The sequence below is a fragment of the Ictalurus punctatus genome, chromosome 11, assembly GCF_001660625.3.
Source record: "Ictalurus punctatus breed USDA103 chromosome 11, Coco_2.0, whole genome shotgun sequence".
Taxonomy (NCBI): Eukaryota; Metazoa; Chordata; class Actinopteri; order Siluriformes; family Ictaluridae; genus Ictalurus; species Ictalurus punctatus.
In genome coordinates, this window is record NC_030426.2 from 26,896,199 (window position 1) to 26,917,570 (window position 21,372).

The 21,372-nt window shown below is 41.7% G+C and overlaps 1 protein-coding gene across 3 annotated transcripts in view; it reads left to right on the top strand.

Annotated features, from left to right (window-relative positions):
• Window positions 1-18,943, top strand: part of gabrb3 (gamma-aminobutyric acid type A receptor subunit beta3) — a 56,993-nt gene extending 38,050 nt beyond the window's left edge. The window contains exons 7-10 of one of the 3 annotated variants that reach the window (XM_017479137.3): window positions 2,406-2,558; window positions 15,450-15,694; window positions 16,339-16,419; window positions 18,406-18,943. In XM_017479137.3, coding sequence (XP_017334626.1) covers window positions 2,406-2,558; window positions 15,450-15,694; window positions 16,339-16,419; window positions 18,406-18,744 — 818 coding nt within the window. In that variant the 3' untranslated portion in view covers window positions 18,745-18,943. The remainder of the gene's footprint in view (window positions 1-2,405; window positions 2,559-15,449; window positions 15,695-16,338; window positions 16,420-18,405) is intronic. The other 2 variants (XM_053683726.1, XM_017479139.3) reach the window with 2 other exon arrangements.
• The last annotated feature ends 2,429 nt before the right edge of the window (window positions 18,944-21,372 follow it).

Genomic DNA, 21,372 nt, shown 5'->3' on the forward strand with positions numbered 1-21,372 from the left:
GACGTCCATGAACGTCTCCTTACAGGAAACTTCTCCATTTTAATTTGACTACAAAGTAAGAGTCCCTGTAAATGGGCTGTTACTATAGAAACAATCACACATTAATATAAACCTGTCAGAGCTGCTGTTCTAGAGAATTAATCAACACCTTCTGACCAATCAGAGTCCAGAACTCAGCAGCGCTGTGGGATAAGTCCTGGAGTGAACTGTGGAACTGCATTACTTTTTCAAGAATCAATGACAGAATTAATTTGCTTTCAAAAAAGAGACACTAAACATTTATCTTCTTCTTTTTTTCTTTTTTTTAATAAAGACGTCTGTGGGACTGTTTTTTAATCCCACTCATACTATTATTATTTTTTTGTTCATACCTGCAGATGGTATTTTCTAACGAATTTAGTTGGGTCTGTTTCCCGAAATATCTGACCACTTGCCCACATGACAGGAAATTAAAAAGTACGAATAAGAAAAGAAGAAAAAAACGACAGTGCAGATCCTATCTGTGTTTGTATTTGTCTGTACATTATGTACATAATAGACACTCTCGCTTACTGAGTTGTATACGGGGGTTTTTTTTTTTTTATGTCTGAGCAAACAAATAAACAAATAACTCCCACTGGTTTTGATGTGACAATGAGAGGGTGTTGTATTTTCGAGCTTGGTTGAGCTCGGGGATCGCTACATTCCGAGGCGAGGTTAATAACTGGCTTTGCGTCAAGCGTCTCACCCCCCAGTCGTAGAAACAGCAGCTCAGACCAGCCATGATGGAGGGATGATTACTTCCCCATTTCTTCACACTATTAAAAAGAGAGTGAGAGAGACAAGAGAAGCACTCCATCCACTGTGTCATACATTCATGAAGCAGAAGCACCACTGCAAAAATCATTCCCCTGTAGAGCTAGAGACCTGGCACACTAATAATTATTCCCACTTCGGAATTACCGGGATGTTGAACATCATCTCTATGTGGGAATCGAGGGTATGGTGGGATGTTATAGAAATCAGACCTTGCTGAGGGAGCAGGCAAAGAGGACGTTATAGAGATCAGACCTCACTGAGGGAGCGGGGAAAGAGGCCGTTATAGAGATCAGACCTCACTGAGGGAGCAGGAAAGAGGCCATTACAGAGATTAGACCTCACTGAGGGAGCGGGGAAAGATGACGTTATAGAGATCAGACCTCACTGAGGGAGCAGGGAAAAGGACGTTATCGAGATCAGACCTCACTGAGGGAGCAGGGCAAGAGGACGTTATAGAGATCAGACCTCACTGAGGGAGCAGGGCAAGAGGCCGTTATAGAGATCAGACCTCACTGAGGGAGCAGGGCAAGAGGATGTTATAGAGATCAGACCTCACTGAGGGAGCAGGGCAAGAGGACATTATAGAGATCAGACCTCACTGAGGGAGCAGGGCAAGAGGATGTTATAGAGATCAGACCTCACTGAGGGACCAGGGAAAGATGATGTTGTAGAGATCAGATCTCAATAAGGGAGCAGGCCCAGGGGACATTATAGAGATCAGACCTCACAGAGGAGAGGAAAGATATTATCACAGAGATCAGAACTTGCCGAGGAGGAGGGGAAAGACAATGTTATAGAAATCAAACCTCTCTGAGGGAGCAGGGAAAGAGGACGTTATAGAGATCAGACCTCATGAAGGAGGAGGGGAAAGATAATTCAATTTTCATGGTTGCAGAGTTCAAACCTTTGGTAAGGGGACATGGAAAGATTATGTTATAGAGATCAGACCTCGTCAAGGGGCAGAGGAACGACAAGTACAGAGATCAGACCTTGCCGAGGGGGCGAGGAAAGACTATGTTATAGAGATCAGACCTCACTGAGTGTACAGGGAAAGATGACATTGTAGGGATCAGACCTTGCAGAGGGGGCATGGAAAGACGACGTTATAGAGATCAGATCCTTCCTTCCGTCCATTTTTCACTTGGACGGTGTGTGTTGTGTGTACATGAGCTGTTTCATGTGAGAATATTATGTATACTGTGTGTGGGTGTGTTTTTGTTTTCTCAATGTTCCATGTTTAACTCGACTCAGTTCAGGTGTTAACATCTTATTTTCAGTCTCGAATCATCCTCAGCACCATTTGATGCAGTCAGTATTGTCATTATTAAAGTCCTTTAACAAGAAGTTGACTTTTTTTTACCTCTCTTTCATCTCATTGTGGTGGCGAAAGCGCTCAAGGCTGAGCTACTACAACCAATCACGAGGGAAAAAAAACTATTTATTCCACCACACCATGGCTGCCTGTTGCCATAGCGACGGAGGCAAAACTGCACCACCATTTCCATAGAAACTGAAACAAAACATAAAGTATGGCTCCACAGCCTGTCGGAATAAATAACCTGTCTGTCTATATCCCATCTCTCTCTCTCTCTCTCTCTCTCTCTCAGGAGCTTATCCACGCCTGTCACTCAGCTTCAAGCTGAAGAGGAACATCGGATATTTCATCCTGCAGACCTACATGCCTTCCATCCTGATCACCATCCTGTCCTGGGTCTCCTTCTGGATTAACTACGATGCTTCAGCAGCGAGAGTAGCTTTAGGTAGACAAACTAAACACACCATAAGGGTTACTGTTAACACAGTTGTGTGGATTATTTTCCTATAACAGCATGTCCCCAAGTGTTTTATTCTTCTAGTGCCACAGCAGTTTACCAAAAATTACTATATTTGTTGCTAAAGAACATTTATCCATTTATTGTTACATTCAATGCTGTGGAACGTCCATAAAACAAGTTATTTTCTGTTTTTCACTGGGACTGCTCTAGCCAATCAGAGCCAGTCAAATAAGACAGCTTTTCACTAATGCCCACGTTACTCCAACCAATCACAGCAGATATCTCCTCAATCAATCTCCTAATCTATATTTACCTGCGTCCTAATCTACATCTACCTGCATCCTAATCTACATCTACCTGCGTCCTAATCTACATCTACCTGCATCCTAATCTATATCTACCTGCATCCTAATCTACATCTACCTGTGTCCTAATCTACATCTACCTGCGTCCTAATCTACATCTACCTGCATCCTAATCTACATCTACCTGCATCCTAATCTACATCTACCTGCATCCTAATCTACATCTACCTGTGTCCTAATCTACATCTACCTGTGTCCTAATCTACATCTACCTGCATCCTAATCTACATCTACCTGTGTCCTAATCTACATCTACCTGTGTCCTAATCTACATCTACCTGCATCCTAATCTACATCTACCTGCGTCCTAATCTACATCTACCTGCATCCTAATCTACATCTACCTGCGTCCTAATCTACATCTACCTGTGTCCTAATCTACATCTACCTGCATCCTAATCTACATCTACCTGCGTCCTAATCTACATCTACCTGCGTCCTAATCTACATCTACCTGCGTCCTAATCTACATCTACCTGTGTCCTAATCTACATCTACCTGCGTCCTAATCTACATCTACCTGTGTCCTAATCTACATCTACCTGCGTCCTAATCTACATCTACCTGCATCCTAATCTACATCTACCTGCGTCCTAATCTACATCTACCTGCATCCTAATCTACATCTACCTGCGTCCTAATCTACATCTACCTGCGTCCTAATCTACATCTACCTGTGTCCTAATCTACATCTACCTGCATCCTAATCTACATCTACCTGTGTCCTAATCTACATCTACCTGCATCCTAATCTACATCTACCTGCATCCTAATCTACATCTACCTGTGTCCTAATCTACATCTACCTGTGTCCTAATCTACATCTACCTGCATCCTAATCTACATCTACCTGCATCCTAATCTACATCTACCTGTGTCCTAATCTACATCTACCTGCATCCTAATCTACATCTACCTGCGTCCTAATCTACATCTACCTGTGTCCTAATCTACATCTACCTGCGTCCTAATCTACATCTACCTGCGTCCTAATCTACATCTACCTGCGTCCTAATCTACATCTACCTGTGTCCTAATCTACATCTACCTGCATCCTAATCTACATCTACCTGTGTCCTAATCTACATCTACCTGTGTCCTAATCTACATCTACCTGCATCCTAATCTACATCTACCTGCGTCCTAATCTACATCTACCTGCATCCTAACCTATATTTACCTGCTTCCTAGTCTATATTTACATACATCCTAATCTACATTTACGGCATCCTAATCCATATTTCCCTTCATCCTGATCTATATTTCCCTGCATCTTAATCTATATTTCCCTGCATCTTAATCTATATTGATCTGCATCTTAATCTATATTTACCTGCTAAAGATTGATATAATTAAAATGACACTCCCACTGCAGCAAGAAAAGTGTGCAAAATCGAACTGAAAACTGAGGACCTGGCAACCGTACACAAACACACGGTAGTCAAACACAAGACATACTATGTGTGCATGCATTTATTTAATTACTTTCATACTTGCACTTGCTGTAGTGACCTCATTCACACAAAGCGTTCATTTTAGAAAATGTACGTGTAGAATTACAAACTAGCACAAAATATTGGCACCCTTCTATACCATCCATCAAAAGAAAGGCCCCACCATAGAATAGCTGTTGGATTGCTTATGGAATGTTTCTCAATATAGAGGTGTTTAAAACCCCAACAACAACAACAACAACAATAATAACAACAACAATAACAACAACAGCGACACTGATGTACCTTCACCACAAATAATAACACATAACCAGGCTAATGATCCAATACCCAAGTCATATGTGCTCATCCCATTCATCCCAGTGTGGATGATGTACTAGGGTGCCAATACATTCAAACCAGATGACTATTATCAGTAATTTTACACCTAAACCTAAATGACTTAAATGGTGTAGCTGATAAAATGGCAACTCATTTTCCCTCCCACATCACACACTGACACACGGAGGTGGGAGTGTGAGGTCGATTTTTAGATCATAAGATCGTGTGTGTGTGTGTGTGTGTGTGTGTGTGTGTGTGTGTGTGTGTTTCATGATGAAGTGTATACACTCGAGTGTGTGTTTGTGACAGAGAGACGGAGAGAGAGAAGTAAGGGAGGGTTAAAAATGGTATGCGGGATGATGGTCTACTTTTTTGCAAGACTATCCTCATTAACGACATTAAGCAGTGAAATGAGAGCACTTTGAATTGGGATGGAAAAGTCTCTATGGCCACACACACACACACACACACACACACGCACACACACACATGCACATCTCACTTCACCTGCTATTATCATTACGAGTTCCCAGCTCTCTCGGTCTCTTTCACTCTCTCCCCTGCCAGGTAACCCAGTAAAAACACAAAGATCGATGCAGCTGGAAAACAATTACATTTAACCTCCATTTCAGTCCTCCTGCACGCTGCAGAGGAGCAATGAATCTCGCCTTTAAACGACTCCGAGAGAGCCGAGAGTGAGGTGAAGGCCATCCATCCATCCATCCATCCATCCTCCACATCCGCATCCGGCTTTACTGCGGCCACTGTCGGGCTCTCCGACTAAATTAAACACTCACACACACACACACACCCACACATGCACACACTTTAGGAATCCGGTCATCTCCGAACGGAAATGTGAGAGGCTCCGATAATGCAAATGGTGTTACCCTGCTTTCACGTCCTCTTTAAGCTCTTTCTGCTTTTGAGTTTCTCAATTCATGTGGAGAATTGAGCCGTATTTTCACGACGGAGTCACACACTGACTCTGCACATGAGGAACGTTCGGGTCTGGTTGCTGCTGTAGATGTGACCGCAAAGAATGCGTCCGGAAGTAAAGAAAAAAAAAAAACGTGTTTTTTTTTTTGTTTTTTTTTATATAGTCCATGTAAATTCATATCTTTGCTCGTTAGCGTTACAATTTCAGGTTCGCCATGTATAAGTTACACACGTGTCTGCATTATATTTGTTGAAAATGTATACAGGAAGTGAATCTTTCCTTGAGAGACTTGATTAAATATGGGCCCGTTGTGGAGAGAAAAAAACCACCATCATAATTTGCGAAAAGGTTCTGGGTTTAAATTCGGGACGATTTTTGTTCAGAACAACCACAAGAGCACGGAACAAAATATAAACACTACAATGCTGCCAGTAGGAAGTGAATTACGAGCATTGTGTCGAAGATTGTACGTGCACTGAAACGCCAGTGTTGTTCTGTTACTATATCAAGAGTCTTAGTTTAGGAAGTATATATATATATATATATATATATATATATATATATATATATATATATATATATATATATAAAGAGAGAGAGAGAGAGAGAGAGAGATATTTAAGTTTTTCATATAAAGAGAATTTTAGCACGTCGTACTTTTTACCCATTTTCTTTTTTTATCCGTTTCCTTACCAGACGCTCCGTTTTCTCTCTCTTTAAGTTAATCAGACAAAGAAGAAGAAAAATCATAGCTGGTCGTGCTGCCGAGAAACGAAAACTTTCCTTTCCTTTACCTCTGAGTGTTACAAAGCACTGACACTGGAGACTCCTTCCATAAATAAATGTTCCATAAACACCCGCTTCTGTGGAGCGTCTCTGTGAATGAGCCGTTGCTATAGAAACGATAACGTATTAGAACGAGTGCATACATATAAACCTGCGCTCTGCAGCTGCGCCACTGTAGAAAATCCATCGACACCTCCTGACCAATCAGAATCCATCATTCAACAGTACTAACCCTGACCCTAGGTTTAGTAGGTGCCTTAATTCATGTTTCATGTTTTCTACACCATAAGTAACGTCAGGACGTGATGAGTCGGCGTCTTTGTTAAAGCGTTGAAAACAGAGAGGAACAGAAAGCCCTCTCTAACAAAAGCCTCTGCGTGCTCACAGACTTCGTTATCGTTCGGCACGGGGGCCGTCACGTCATGCTCACGTCTCCGCAGTGCGATTCCAGGAACCGTGCTAAACGTGTCTTTAGACGTTAATGTAGCTGTGTGAAATTAGGACAGGCCCACTTTATAGTGCCTCGTTAAGGAGATAAGGGTTTTCCTGAGGGAGCTGGAATATTCTAGACATGCGGTTTGTAATTAGGTTGAACCACTTTCACGTTCAGTCAGGAGTCGAAAAGAAAAGAGCATCCTGAAACGCATTAAACATGACGTGTTTAGTGATTGTGGTGCTAATCCGTTGGTTCCCCGTGTATTCTGCTGGGTCATTCCTGTGAGACGTTAGCAGTCGTCCGCTGTGCTGACATCACAGGGTGCCGTTATTATTGTTAGCGCGCTTGGAATGGCAAACATTCAGGTTTTGCTGGTAGCTCCTATAAACAGATTTTCTCATCATTTCCATTTCCCGGCTATTATATTAATGGGAAATCCAGCGTAGAAGCAGTGGAGACGTCGCCTAGACGACTAGTTAGCAAGCGAGATGACGAGAAGCTTCGGAAGCTGATCTGTTTAAGTAGAGTGTGAGGTGAGAGAGCTGGACGGAGGAAAGGATTAAAGCGCCGCTGCATCGCCCTCGTCAGGTGGGTAAGTCCCGCTGTCGGCAGGTAGTCGAACAGCATTGTGCGTACTAAATGTTAAACAAAGCGAAAATTACCTAATTTGATATAGACTTGATTACTTTATTAAAACAGCACGTCCGGAAGTGTTTTATTCCTGTAACATCACGTTGATTTCCAAACTATTTAAAAAAAAAAAATGATTCAATTATTAAAGAATGACACGTCCTAGCTGGCGAGTTCTTGTTATCGCTTACGTTATAGCAGCTATAAACGTCTAAAAAATGGGAAAAGTGTGGGTTTTATTTTTAACGGGACTGTAATTATGAGTACTTTTTTGAAATATAATCAGGAAAAAAACCTATTTTGTTTATATATATATATATATATATATATATATATATATATATATATATCAAGTACAATCATTTAAAAGTATTTTTTATTTGAAGTATTTGTATGTATTTATTTTATGCCTCGTATGCTAAAAATATTGTTCCGCTACTATCTGTTTCGATCACACTGCATATGGACCAGAAATATATATTTATGTGCAAATAACACTCAGAGTAGGTGCTACTATTAAAGCCACGCCCACTGTCGACTAGCGTGTGGGGATAACGGTGTTGTGAGGCTAAAAAAGAAATGAAAGAATTAACATATATTTCCTAATCACTGCTCGTGGTTCCAGTTAGAACGGAGGCCCAAAGGCAGGCCTTTTACTTTAATACTTTAATTTAACTCAAAGAAATGATTCGTAGCTTTGGGACAGAGCCGAAATGCAAGACTGTACGGCAGTTACTATGCCTCTGAGAAGCTCATCACCACGCTGGAGCTCGTTTACTTCATTAAGAGCCTGATGCTGTTATGTCTAATATAATATCATATCATATATGTAATGTTAAGCAGCCGGAGCTGGAGACTGAGCAATAACAGGCTTATAAATAGAAATGGAAAGATTCAGTAAGGCTTTACTTTAGAGTAGTGTTAATATGGCTACACCACGACCACCTAAGCACTCCACGATATCATTCCAGCTGTCATAAAGACTAGCTTTATCCGTACAAAAATGTAGTATTTATCTAAAAAAAAAAATTTCTGGCTCCATTTTTGGTATTTATAGTTTCATTTTGTTTCTGTTTCTAAACATATATATGTGTGTGTGTGTGTGTGTGTGTGTGTGTGTGTATTGCATTTGATTTGCGTACTTTTTATCGCATCAATTATCAGTCAAATGAACACCAAAATAGCCTTCTCTGTTCCCCCCCGAGTAACACAGGAGGCTGTCTCATCGTCATATGAATCAGGAGGCGTCTTTGTTTTGAACTCTCCGATATGAACTGACACCCTGGAAGCCTCGCCCCCTTCCCCCCGTCTGACATTAGTAGTCTCTCACCTCTCTCATGGCGTCCTCGCTTTCTGTCATGGTAAACAGCGAAGGTTTTGAGTTTGTTCACCTGAAATAAAAATCCGTCAGCTAGCACTTGTTAGACTTGTACACAGTTAAAGAGCACCTATTATGGTTTTTAAACGTGCCCAATTTTGTTTTAAAGGTATCGTACGATAGTTTTACGTGCATCCGAGGTCAAAGAGCACTTTAATGTGCTCATAATGGACCTTTTTTCACCCCAGTGTCACAAACGATTCGTTCAATGATCCATTCTAAAGGATTCCTTCTAAACCCCTCCTTTCCAGAAAGAATACTCTGCTTTGATTGGTCAGACGTTCCCAGTCTGTCATAATTGGTTTACCGCTGTCAGCGAGTAGCCGAGGAAGATCAGAGGCGGGGCTTTTTGTTACAAACCTACGTCGGTTAGTACAGGAAGTAAAGTCTGGAATCAGTAACGACTCGATTCAGCCGTTCAGAACCGATTCCTTCTTTTGGGAGTCGAAAACTCCCAATCTTTGTGGATGTTTTTACATTCACAAACAGCTCTATAACACGCTACATGAAAGGTAACATCTGAAAAACCATAATAGGTGCACGTTAACATCAGTTAGCTATATTTTTATTTCTCCTTTTGTGTTCGAAAATTAACTTTCTAAAGTCAGCTACAGTGGATTGACTGGTCAGTTGTCAAGGAAAGCTTCTGTATGCCATCGTGTTGCCCTTAAGAATATATACTTACGAATATATACTTAACTAAAGAAATTTCCAAAAAAAACCTATTTTTGTATGTTGTTAAAAAAGAATAATACAGCACTTTTCAGATAAATACACCGATGCTGTCTTTTGCACAGTGAATCCTGGATCCTGATTGGTCAGAAGGTGTTTATTTAATTCTCTAGAACAGCGGCTCTGACAGTAGTGCCGGTTGATATTAACAAGCTCGTTCTGATACATTATCGTTTCCATAGTAACGGCTCGTTCACAGGGACTCGTACAGACTTTATGGAAGGAGTCTCCAGCGTCAGCACTTTGTAACACTCAGATAAAGCGCGTTCACTTCAAGGGAGAGAAAAAAAGTGAGTCTGGTGAACGGACGACTGTTTACAGCTGCCGTATCGTGAGGGAAACTACATTAAATTGAAATTGAGTATGACGTCATTGTTTAACGCGTAGACAATTCTAAGCTTGTTGTGAAATAAGAGGAATGAAATACTGTATCATGGTGTTGGGGAATCACGGTGTTGGGGAGTCACGGTGTTGGGGAATCACGGTGTTGGGGAGTCACGGTGTTGGGGAATCACGGTGTTGGGGAATCACGGTGTTGGGGAATCACGGTGTTGGGGAATCACGGTGTTGGAGAATCACGGTGTTGGGGAATCACGGTGTTGGGGAGTCACGGTGTTGGGGAATCACGGTGTTGGGGAGTCACGGTGTTGGGGAGTCACGGTGTTGGGGAATCACGGTGTTGGGGAATCACGGTGCTGGGGAATCACGGTGTTGGGGAGTCACGGTGTTGGGGAATCACGGTGTTGGGGAATCACGGTGCTCGGGAATCACGGTGTTGGGGAGTCACGGTGTTGGGGAGTCACGGTGTTGGGGAGTCACGGTGTTGAGGAATCACGGTGTTGAGGAATCATGGTGGGGAATCACGGTGTTGGGGAGTCACGGTGTTGGGGAATCACGGTGTTGGAGAATCACGGTGTTGGAGAATCACGGTGTTGGGGAGTCACGGTGTTGGGGAGTCACGGTGTTGGAGAATCACGGTGTTGGAGAGTCACGGTGTTGGGGAATCACGGTGTTGGGGAATCACGGTGTTGGAGAGTCACGGTGTTGGGGAATCACGGTGTTGGGGAATCACGGTGTTGGGGAGTCACGGTGTTGGGGAATCACGGTGTTGGGGAATCACGGTGCTGGGGAATCACGGTGTTGGGGAGTCACGGTGTTGGGGAATCACGGTGTTGGGGAATCACGGTGCTGGGGAATCACGGTGTTGGGGAGTCACGGTGTTGGGGAGTCACGGTGTTGAGGAATCACGGTGTTGAGGAATCATGGTGGGGAATCACGGTGTTGGGGAGTCACGGTGTTGGGGAATCACGGTGTTGGAGAATCACGGTGTTGGAGAATCACGGTGTTGGGGAGTCACGGTGTTGGGAATCACGGTGTTGGGGAGTCACGGTGTTGGGGAGTCACGGTGTTGGAGAATCACGGTGTTGGGGAATCACGGTGTTGGGGAATCACGGTGTTGAGGAATCACGGTGTTGGGGAGTCACGGTGTTGGAGAGTCACGGTGTTGGGGAATCACGGTGTTGGGGAATCACGGTGTTGGGGAATCACGGTGTTGGGGAATCACGGTGTTGGAGAGTCACGGTGTTGGGGAGTCACGGTGTTAGGGAATCACGGTGTTGGAGAATCACGGTGTTGGAGAATCACGGTGTTGGGGAATCACGGTGTTGGGGAATCACGGTGTTGGGGAATCACGGCGTTGGGGAATCACGGCGTTGGGGAGTCACGGCGTTGGGGAGTCACGGCGTTGGAGAGTCACGGCGTTGGGGAGTCACGGCGTTGGGGAGTCACGGCGTTGGAGAATCACGGCGTTGGGGAATCACGGCGTTGGGGAGTCACGGCGTTGGGGAGTCACGGCGTTGGGGAGTCACGGCGTTGGAGAATCACGGCGTTGGGGAATCACGGCGTTGGGGAGTCACGGCGTTGGGGAGTCACGGCGTTGGGGAGTCACGGCGTTGGGGAGTCACGGCGTTGGGGAATCACGGCGTTGGGGAATCACGGTGTTGGGGAGTCCTGAGCATGGAAAATAAATATTATTGTTTACATATACATCATTACAACAACAACAATAACAAAATTTTTCATTTTGATCATCAGTACAGCTGAGGTTTGATTTTTAATCCGAGAGAAGCATGTTAAAACTGCACCTGCCTCCACTTCGGCTATTCCTGTTACATATGGAAATGAGATTTAAAGCATGAGAAATGGTAAACAGGCGAGCGGTTGTTTAATGCATACACCGCCGTGACGAGTGGCTGATTCACCGGCGTGTTTGACAGCATGATTGTGTAATTGCATTGAGTAAGCAGAGCTGGATTTTTGGCGTTTGCTCTCTGTGACAGAGCTCAATCTGTAGCAGCCATCCGCAGTGTCCAGATTCATGGTGGGCGGCAGAGCCGAGCTGTCAAACGAGAAATATTTCATCGCGGCTCTTTTGGCCGAGTCTCTGAATAATCTCAGAATCTCTGTGTACTTTTCTGTCTATACAGCCTCGTATGTACTTTTAGTCCAATTTCTGCATGAGGCTTTTCATCACTTTTTTTTTTTTTCCATTGCAGCCTGGACGATGCCTTATGCCATCCTGCCATCCTACTCCCTGCTCCCTATTCCCCATCGTAATTCTAAAGTACATTATGATTGATTTGATAGCTTTCAATCCCTAATCTACTGCAGTGCATTGTGTGGTTTTTATATTTCAGCACATACACTACAGCAAGGGTTCTCAAACTTTTTACAGTCATGTGCCCTTTGAACTGTATACAAATTCATGGACCCTTATAGGCACGTTATTTAAATGTCTACAATATTTTCTAGACTATGTATTGATGCCAGAGAGGGGTTTTTAAATTTTTTTTATTAATGAACATTTCACACATAAAACCCATTTTGAGAACCATGGCGCTACACTATGCTAGATTCAAGATCTTTCTCCAGCTGCACTGAGGATTTATGATCGAATTAATGAGAAGGAATAGAATTTTTATAGCCCTTACATTTAATATCATGACAATAAAAAAAAAATCATTGTTTTCCTCATTTTTGGAACACAAGAACACTTAACTATCTCACGAACCCGTAATGAATTCTTGAAGAACCATTTTGGAGGCCAAACGCCACAAATTACTGGATGCTAAACTGGACACAAAACCGATCACAGTTTGGCCAGGGGGCGCTAGCGCTGCACTATAGGATCGCTTCGAGTGCACAGACTGAAGTATATTCAAAAAGGTGGCTACCAAAGGGAACCTCACCGTTATAAATGAATAAGCAGCTATAGTGACTGGCAACATCAACAAGTGCATTGATGACTTCACAGTCATACACACCAACCAGACAGCAATGAAAACCCAGGGCGCTGCAGGAGATGTGGCAGTATGGAGGATGGTGGGAGCCAGTCTGTCCAAGGGCATCAGTCTGACAAAGCACAACCATGCAGATAAAATCAACAGCAACCTCAGCACTTCCAGAGATATGTGGTGTATGTGGCAAGGGATCAGGGCCATCATGAACTACAAGGTTCCACAATGTACCACCGACGCTGACACAGATGCCTCCCTCCCAGATACACTCAACTCCTCCTATGTACAGAACACTGCACCAGCGAGGACATCTACCCGTCCTTCAAAAGACCAGGAACTCTACTTGTCCCCAGCACACGTGAGGCAGGCGCTCTCCAGAGTCAACCCTTGAAAAGCTTTGGGACCCTACAACATCCCTGGGCGAGTGTTCGGAGATCAGCCAGCTGGTCCTGACAGATATCTTCAAAATCTCCCTGAGTCAAGCAGTGCTTCAAGTCTACCACCATCATGCCTCAATGACTACAGTCCCATCTCATTCTCACCAATCATCATGAAGTGCTTCAAGCGTCTGGTCATGAGTTACATCAGGACCAGTCTCCTCACCACAGTGGACTCGCTGCCGTTTCAGTACCACCCCGACCCATCCACTGAGGATGTGATCTCACCTGGCTCTAAGCCAGCTTGGCAAGAAGAACACCTAAAGCAGAATGCTGTTCATAGACTTAAGTTCAGCATTTAGAAGCCGGACCTGCTAGGTTTCAGCACAGCATGAACATCTCCACAGCGGAGAGTGACGAACATTCCAGAGGACCTCACCTGCGCAACTAACACCAGCTCCCTCCCAAGAAATCCCAGTAGCGCCTGCATTTACTTTGGCGTCTGAAGAAAGCCCATCCTGACCAGGTTTTACAGGGGAACCATAAAGAGGGTTTGACAAGTTGTATCATGGTCTGGCTTGGTAATTCCAACATCTCTGACCATAAGACACTACAGAGGATTATTGCAGGCAGTTTGAACACATCATTGCTGCACTTATACCCCTCTTCAGGACATTTCCCATACACGCTGTATCTGCAAAGACTCCAACAATATGTCCGTAATGTCTCACTTTCACTTGAATGTTTATGGTTCATGCAAGAAGCACTATTTGCAACTTACAGCGTACAATACACCAGTACTTGTATATGTGTCAGAAGACATGACTTACTGGTCGTTATTTACTCCTTAAGATCAAGAACCTGTCAGGTGTTAAACATTTAGCTAAACTGTTATGATACTTGGGGTGCTCTTAGAAAGAAAAGCGTTCTTCAAGGGTTCTTATCACACGACATCCCTATACCATGACAGCTACCAACCAGGGAGGGTGAAGGCTGTCACATTCGGAGGAAAGCGCTATCTGCCCACTTCTGCATGCATGAGTTCACAGATGCCCGTTAATGGCTGGTGTCAGTCTGATTGATTGGGGAGAGGTTGTATGCCACCGCTCTCTCCCTGAGAGAGTTTTACTCTCTTGGGCTCCCAGCTATGGATGGCTCAAGGTTTCTTTAAGGCTTCACTGGATAATTAGGGGTTCTACTCGGAATCTTTTCTGTTAGGGAAACACAAGAACCCATGAAGAGCCCCTTTTTCTAACAGTGTACATGTTCATTTGGTAAGCCTTAATCGGAGTTTGCAAACTCCAAATTATTGCTCATTATTTACTTCTTCATGTCTAGAACCTGTCAGGTGTTTAATATGCAGCTCTTGATATTTGGTACATTGTTAGGGGGGGAAAAAAACAGTTCTCGAAGGTTTCTTTATGGCTTTATTGGGTAATGAAGGTTTACAGCCTTCAAAATTAGTCTGAAGTACCCTTTAAGGGCTCTAAACTTATTAATGTTTTATGTAGAACTCAAAATGTTTTCCTATCACAAAGGATTCTATATAGGACACTTTTTGTAAGCTAAGAACCCTTAATTATACAAAGAACCTTTGAAGACCCCTTTTTTCTACGAGTGTATGTAGTAACTGAGTAAATTTGTGGTACAAACTCCAAATTATTGCTTATTATTTCCTTATTAATGCCTAGAACCGTAACAGTTTACTTTCTTGGTACTGCACTCTTAGGAAAATGGGTTCTTTAAAGCTGTATTGTATATTTATGGAGTTTTTGGCCTCCTAAAATGTTCTACTTACAACAAATTCTTTACAATAAAATGTTCCGATATCAGAAAATGTTCCAAGTAGAACTCTTTTTTTTGGAAGCAAAGATGAACCCTTGAAGAATCATAGAACAGCCTGTTTAACCTGGTAAGTGTGGTACAGAGTTTGAATGATTTCTCGTTACTCTCTTATTAATACCTAGAACCTGTCAGGCGTTTACTGTCGCATTAAGATCTTGGTACTCGGTATGCTCTTAGAGAAAAGTGTTATTTGTGAGAGTTTCCGAATGAAACATTGTCCATACGTTAATAAGTGGTTCCACCCCTTTAACCCCATCTTGAGTGTTTGAAGAACAATGGCTTCATGCTAAATCTCTTCCACAAAATTCTTCCACAGGTATCACGACCGTCCTTACCATGACCACCATCAACACCCATCTCCGAGAAACGCTGCCCAAGATCCCGTACGTCAAAGCCATAGACATGTACCTGATGGGCTGCTTCGTCTTCGTCTTCTTAGCGCTACTCGAATACGCCTTCGTCAATTATATCTTCTTTGGACGAGGCCCTCAGATGCAGAAGAAAATGGCAGAGAAGGCAGAGAAAGCCAACAACGACCGCACTAAATACGACGGAAACAAGGTGATGCTTCCTGCCATTCACTGCCACACACGTGGCGTCCTCACGTTACTGCCCAGATCCCGTAAACCTGCTTTACATGTAGTCCAGCTGTAATTTAAGAAATGCTAATCTTTGTTGATGAGACGATGATGAACTTGAGGCAAGAACAGATTAGCCACAGACGGATGGATAGAGTTACATCAGATTCCAGCGAGAGAGCGAGACCAAAGCTCTTAGCATTGAAATCAAACCGGATGATTGAGTTAGTGTACTTTTAGTATGCACTCGAGGCAGGTCAGATGGAGAGATTCCAGAGAAATGAGCTGATAAAATCGCCAATCGTCTCCCTGATTGCGTATTAGTTCGATTTCTGTGCACCACTATTCCTGAAAACTATAAATATTCTCAGAAATGTTTTACTTTTGTTGTGACAACCTTACATGAGAATGCACCTTATTACTTAGTTAGCATCTCTGCACAGTGTGGAGATACGTTTTGGTGCAATGGAGTCCATTTGAAAATGCGTTCTATCCAAGATGGCCGCTCTTCTGATGTGTCTGGCTCGGTCCAACGGGGCCTCTAGTGTTATCATATTCAGATTTTAACCTGCAGGTGTGAAAGGTAAAGGTGGTCTTCTTTTTTTTCTTTTTTTCTTTTTTGGCCAGTCTGTTCAGGAGGGAGGGAATTGCAAAGCGTCGGGAGTTAAACAGTCCAATCAGGTACAAGGTCACCGTCACTCACGAGGGGTGAGTGTGTGTCTGTGTGTGTGTGTGTGTGTGTGTGTGTGTGTGTGTGTGTGTGTGCGCGTGTGTACTGTCGTAGCCTCTCGCTGTCACCATGTAGTGTTTTTCGTCTAAAGCAAACGTGCACCAATGCTTCATTTCTTCCTTGCTTTCTTCTCACGTATGCATTTAGTGGATTTACAGTACACAACACCCCATCTCTCTTTCCTTCTCTCCGGCTGCTTCGCCTTCCTCCATTCCTTCATGTTTAGATCAGATTCATACGAGCAGTAATGAGTTCCTATGATCCCGGTCCACATCATTACTGTGATGTCTGATCTGTAATTATATCTCTTTCCAAAACAGATTCAAGGGTGAAAATAAGTAAACAACAGATTTCATACTCAGCAGGTCCTTTTGGGAAATAACAGCAACATTCATTTTGTTCAGTAGAATACAGAGCTAGTCTTTGTTTTGTTTTTTTCCTTTTTTAAGTAAGTAGGCCTGTTATTATGTGGCGTTCGGTTCAATCAATAGACTCAAAATATCAAATAAACACCGAACTATTACAGTGTAAAAATATTTACTGAAGTAACAGTAGGCAGTGCTGTAACTTATATTCGATGTACTGCTGTAAGTAAACACTATTTTACCGACAGCTGTTGTCATAAAGATTCGGTAACCTTTATACTACACTTTATTTAGTTTACAGCTAAAATTTTTCTCAAAACCTATGGATTTAATCTCCTCTGATGCAGATCACCGCAAACATGAATAGTTGTCATTGGATTTTAAATTGCTTGTAGCAGCAGTTGCATTACGTTTACATTTAGTTATCTCAGTAATTCATAATAGCGTTTACTGTCGAATGTCTCTACATTTCACCTGTCCTTTGTCGTAAAAGATATAAAGGGTGCAAGACTGCCTACTTGTAAGTGAACCGTTTTATTTCGCGCAAACTTTAAGGAGTTTACAGTAAAATTTTCAACATTTTAGTATCATTTTTATTTACAGTTTTGTAAACATTTTGCATTTCTTTAACAGTAAGTTTTTTTGATAAACAGTCCATTTTTTAACAGTCGATTTTGTATTCAAATTTTTTTAACAAGTATTAAGTTTTAACAAAGTCATTTTTTCAACGGTAAATGATTAACAAGAAGATTTTTACCAGTACGTTTTTTACCGTAAGTGCTAAACAGTAACATTTTTAATAGTCCATTTTTTTTAAGTTTCAACAAAGTAATTTTTTCAACAGTAAATTAATAACACGAAGATTTTTACCGGTAGGTTTTTTACAGTACATTTCTTAACAGTAGGTTTTTTACCGTAAGTGCTAAACAGTAAACATTTTAATAGTCAATTTTATATGAATTTTTTTTTTAACAAGTATTAAGTTTTAACAAAGTAATTTTTTCAACAGTAAATGATTAACGATAAGATTTTTACTGGTGAGTTTTTTACAACACACTTCTTAGCAGTAAGTTTTTTTTTTTAAGGTAAGTTCTTTTAACAGCATTAAAAAAAAAAAAAAACAACAGTACAGTTTTAATAATATTTCCCCCCCAGTTATCTTTTACCAGTGAGTTTAACAGTGTTTTTAAATGTTTTTTTAAACAGGAAAGTTTAAAATAATAAAAATTGTGAAATGGTCATTTTGTCTGAGGTGAACAGATTCATGACTTCAGCGCGCTTCACCTTTTCACCCATTAAAGAACCATTATTTCCATTCTAGCTTATCTGTACGAATCCGTCTGAAAAGCTCATCCACTTCACAGGACGGAATGATTCGTGTTCTGAAACTGCATCGTAATTCACTTTATAACTCATAACGTGCTGATGTGCTGAGATTAGGACTTGAACATTCAGCGTTCTCATTTCCAGAGACTTGTGTTATGTGTTTTGTTTGCAAAAAGCGAAGAAAAAAAAAATCTCTATTATAGATTCACAGCTTCATCGTAGATCATCGAGACGGAGCGTCAGAGCCGTGCTGATTGTGCTCTTTCCTCGCAGGTGGACTCTCAGGGGAACATCCTGCTGACCACGCTGGAGATCCATAATGAAGTGGCTGGGAACGAGATCACTACCAGCGTCAGCGATGCGAGAAACTCCACCTCCGTGATGTTGGATAACTCAGGGATCCAGTACAGGAAGGCGAGCGGACCACGGCGGCACAGCGTGGAGCGAAACGCACAGCCTAAAAAGGCTCGACTGCGCAGACGCTCTTCACAGCTGAAGATCAAAATCCCGGATCTTACAGACGTCAACGCCATCGATCGATGGTCACGGATAATATTCCCCGCCGTGTTTTCCCTTTTCAATCTCATCTACTGGCTTTACTACGTGAATTAAGCAACACGCCAAAAAAAAAATAAATAAAAAAAAAAAAACAATATTTTTTTCCCTTTCTCTTAACTTTGACATTTTACAGCTAAAGGACACGTTTTGTTTTTTTCTCCATTTTTCAAGGACGGGATTTTTCGAGGGGGTTTTTTTGTACATGCGAACGTACCAACAGACAATGTGCACACCTACAGACAGCTTCATATGAAAAAAGACAAATATATATATATATATATATATATATATATATATATATATATATATATATATATATATATATATATATCATTTACATAATAAACACATAATAAATTTTATAGACTGAAATTTTGAAGCCGCGAGACTTCCGCATGACACGATCAGACCCTTTTTATCAACTCATATCAACCTGCATCGACAAACAAGCCAGAGGAGAAAACACGAAAAACGGGGATTACGTTTGTAAAAGAAATTGCAAAATATGAAAAAAAAAAAAAAAAAACTCATCCTGACCAATAAAACGAGCTCTGTATTAAACCAAACGGAGGAGATGCAATACTGTGTGTGTAGGGGGTTTTCAGCGTGGGCGGTTTTTCCATCAGCAGTTGTGTTGACTTTTGATGAATATTTAATATACTATCATGTACGAATGGATAATGAATGGAATGTTTGTATATAGCCACGTTATGTTATGTAAATGCTTTTTGGGACATGGATTTTTTTCATACACTCGGTGTAAACTCTTCGGTATAGCCCACTTTGGAAATCATTGGAGAATGTTGAAATAAATCAGGGCCAATATATGCATTATCAGTATTATTTGTTCTGTATCGAGCATCATTTCTTCTTAAGCGTACCTAACTAACCTTTAGCATGTGTATTTTAAAGTATGACACCTTTTTAAATCAATGTTTGAGTCTAATAATATGAACGTAGGCCTTATGTAAATCTCTGAGCTGTCTTGAGCTCCACTTTTTAATTCACTCTCCATTCATTTTTTTTTTCCATTAAGTTAAATTATAGACTAAAAGATTTTATTTATTTATCTTTTTTTTTGTGTGTGGTTTGGAAAGCGGCGTGTATCAAACGATCTGAATAAGATAAATCGTCTCAGGGTGTTCATCCAAGATGTTCATCACCCATGATGCATATTTCTGATATATCAGTATTCTCTGTGCTGTGATTAATTTGTATTATATCCACGTGTACGCTGAAGAACAATGGCATGTTATTGTTTATATCTACAGAACTATGTCCGTTGTATTCCATCTTGCTTTTGAACATCGCACTGAGTGACTAACCTCGCTTCAGGGACCAATGACCTTCGCTGTTTAATAATAAATGAGTCATGTAATTTATTCAAAACGCTCCGTTCGTCACGTTCGCGTTAACAGGCGGGACGCTTTTGCACTTCTGCATTTACGTTGTGTCCGTAGTTAACTCTTGTTTCTTTGATCCTTCCTTTTCTTTCTATTAGATGTTGTAAAAATGTGACGAAATATCAAGTTCCTTTGGTTTTTATTTTATTTTTCACCTTGAGGTTCAGCCCTTTTTATTCTGTTTATCTGCAAATCACCACATCTTTATGAACAATATGTGTCTAAATCAGTAGATCTGTGCGGGCGGATTATAAGGGCATTGGTTTAAAAAAAAATAAAAATTTTACTCTTTCAGGTATGTTATTTTTATTATTCAGTGTTAGAGTTAAATATACACTCAATCAGAAAGACTTTCATTGACTTGTATGTCCTCAAAGGCACACCGACATTTCCATATATAATCGTAACGATAGATCAGCTCATTGCCACTCTCATCTCTCATCTCCTTATATGGACTCAAAGACACGCCCACATTCCCATCTATGGTTTTTAAGTGTACGCTCACTCTGCGTCCATGTATGGAAATGAAAGTGGCCCACCCAGACCCACTCACATTTTCCGATGTGGATTCAAAGTCACGAACAAATCCCAACCGTAAAGACATGCCTGCTCAAAGCCACTCCCATTTCCATATATGTACTCAAAGACACACCCACGCAAAATTATTCCCAATCCATCTGTGAATTCAAAGACACACCCCCATTCGCAGCCTTGAAATTATGCCAACTCAGAGCTGCTCTCGTCTGCATGTACGGACTCCAAGACACGCCCACATTCCTAAAGATGGTCTTAAAAGGTACATCCACTCAAAATGACTCATTTCCATATATAGACTCAAACCCATGCCCACATTCTCAGTTTTAAAGCTACACCTACTCAGTCCCACTCCCATTCTATATATGAATTCAAAGACACATTCACCTTCCCTTGCTTAGAGGTACGCCCACTCAGAGCCACTCCCAATCCATATATGGATTTAAAGACACACTGGCACACCCACTCAGAGCCACGGACGTCCCTTTGTGAACTTAATGACACACCTTCATTCCCAGTCTCAAAGCCACTCAAAGCCACTCCAATTCCATATATGGACTCAAAGACACACCCATATTCTGGACTCAAAGACATGCTCAGATTCTCATATATGCTCTTCAATGCACCCTCTTAGCGCCACTGTAATTTCCATGTATAATCTTAAAGACATGCCCACTCAAAACCACCCTTTTTTCCTTATATGGACTTAAAGACACGCACACATTCACAAAGATTGTCTTAAGGG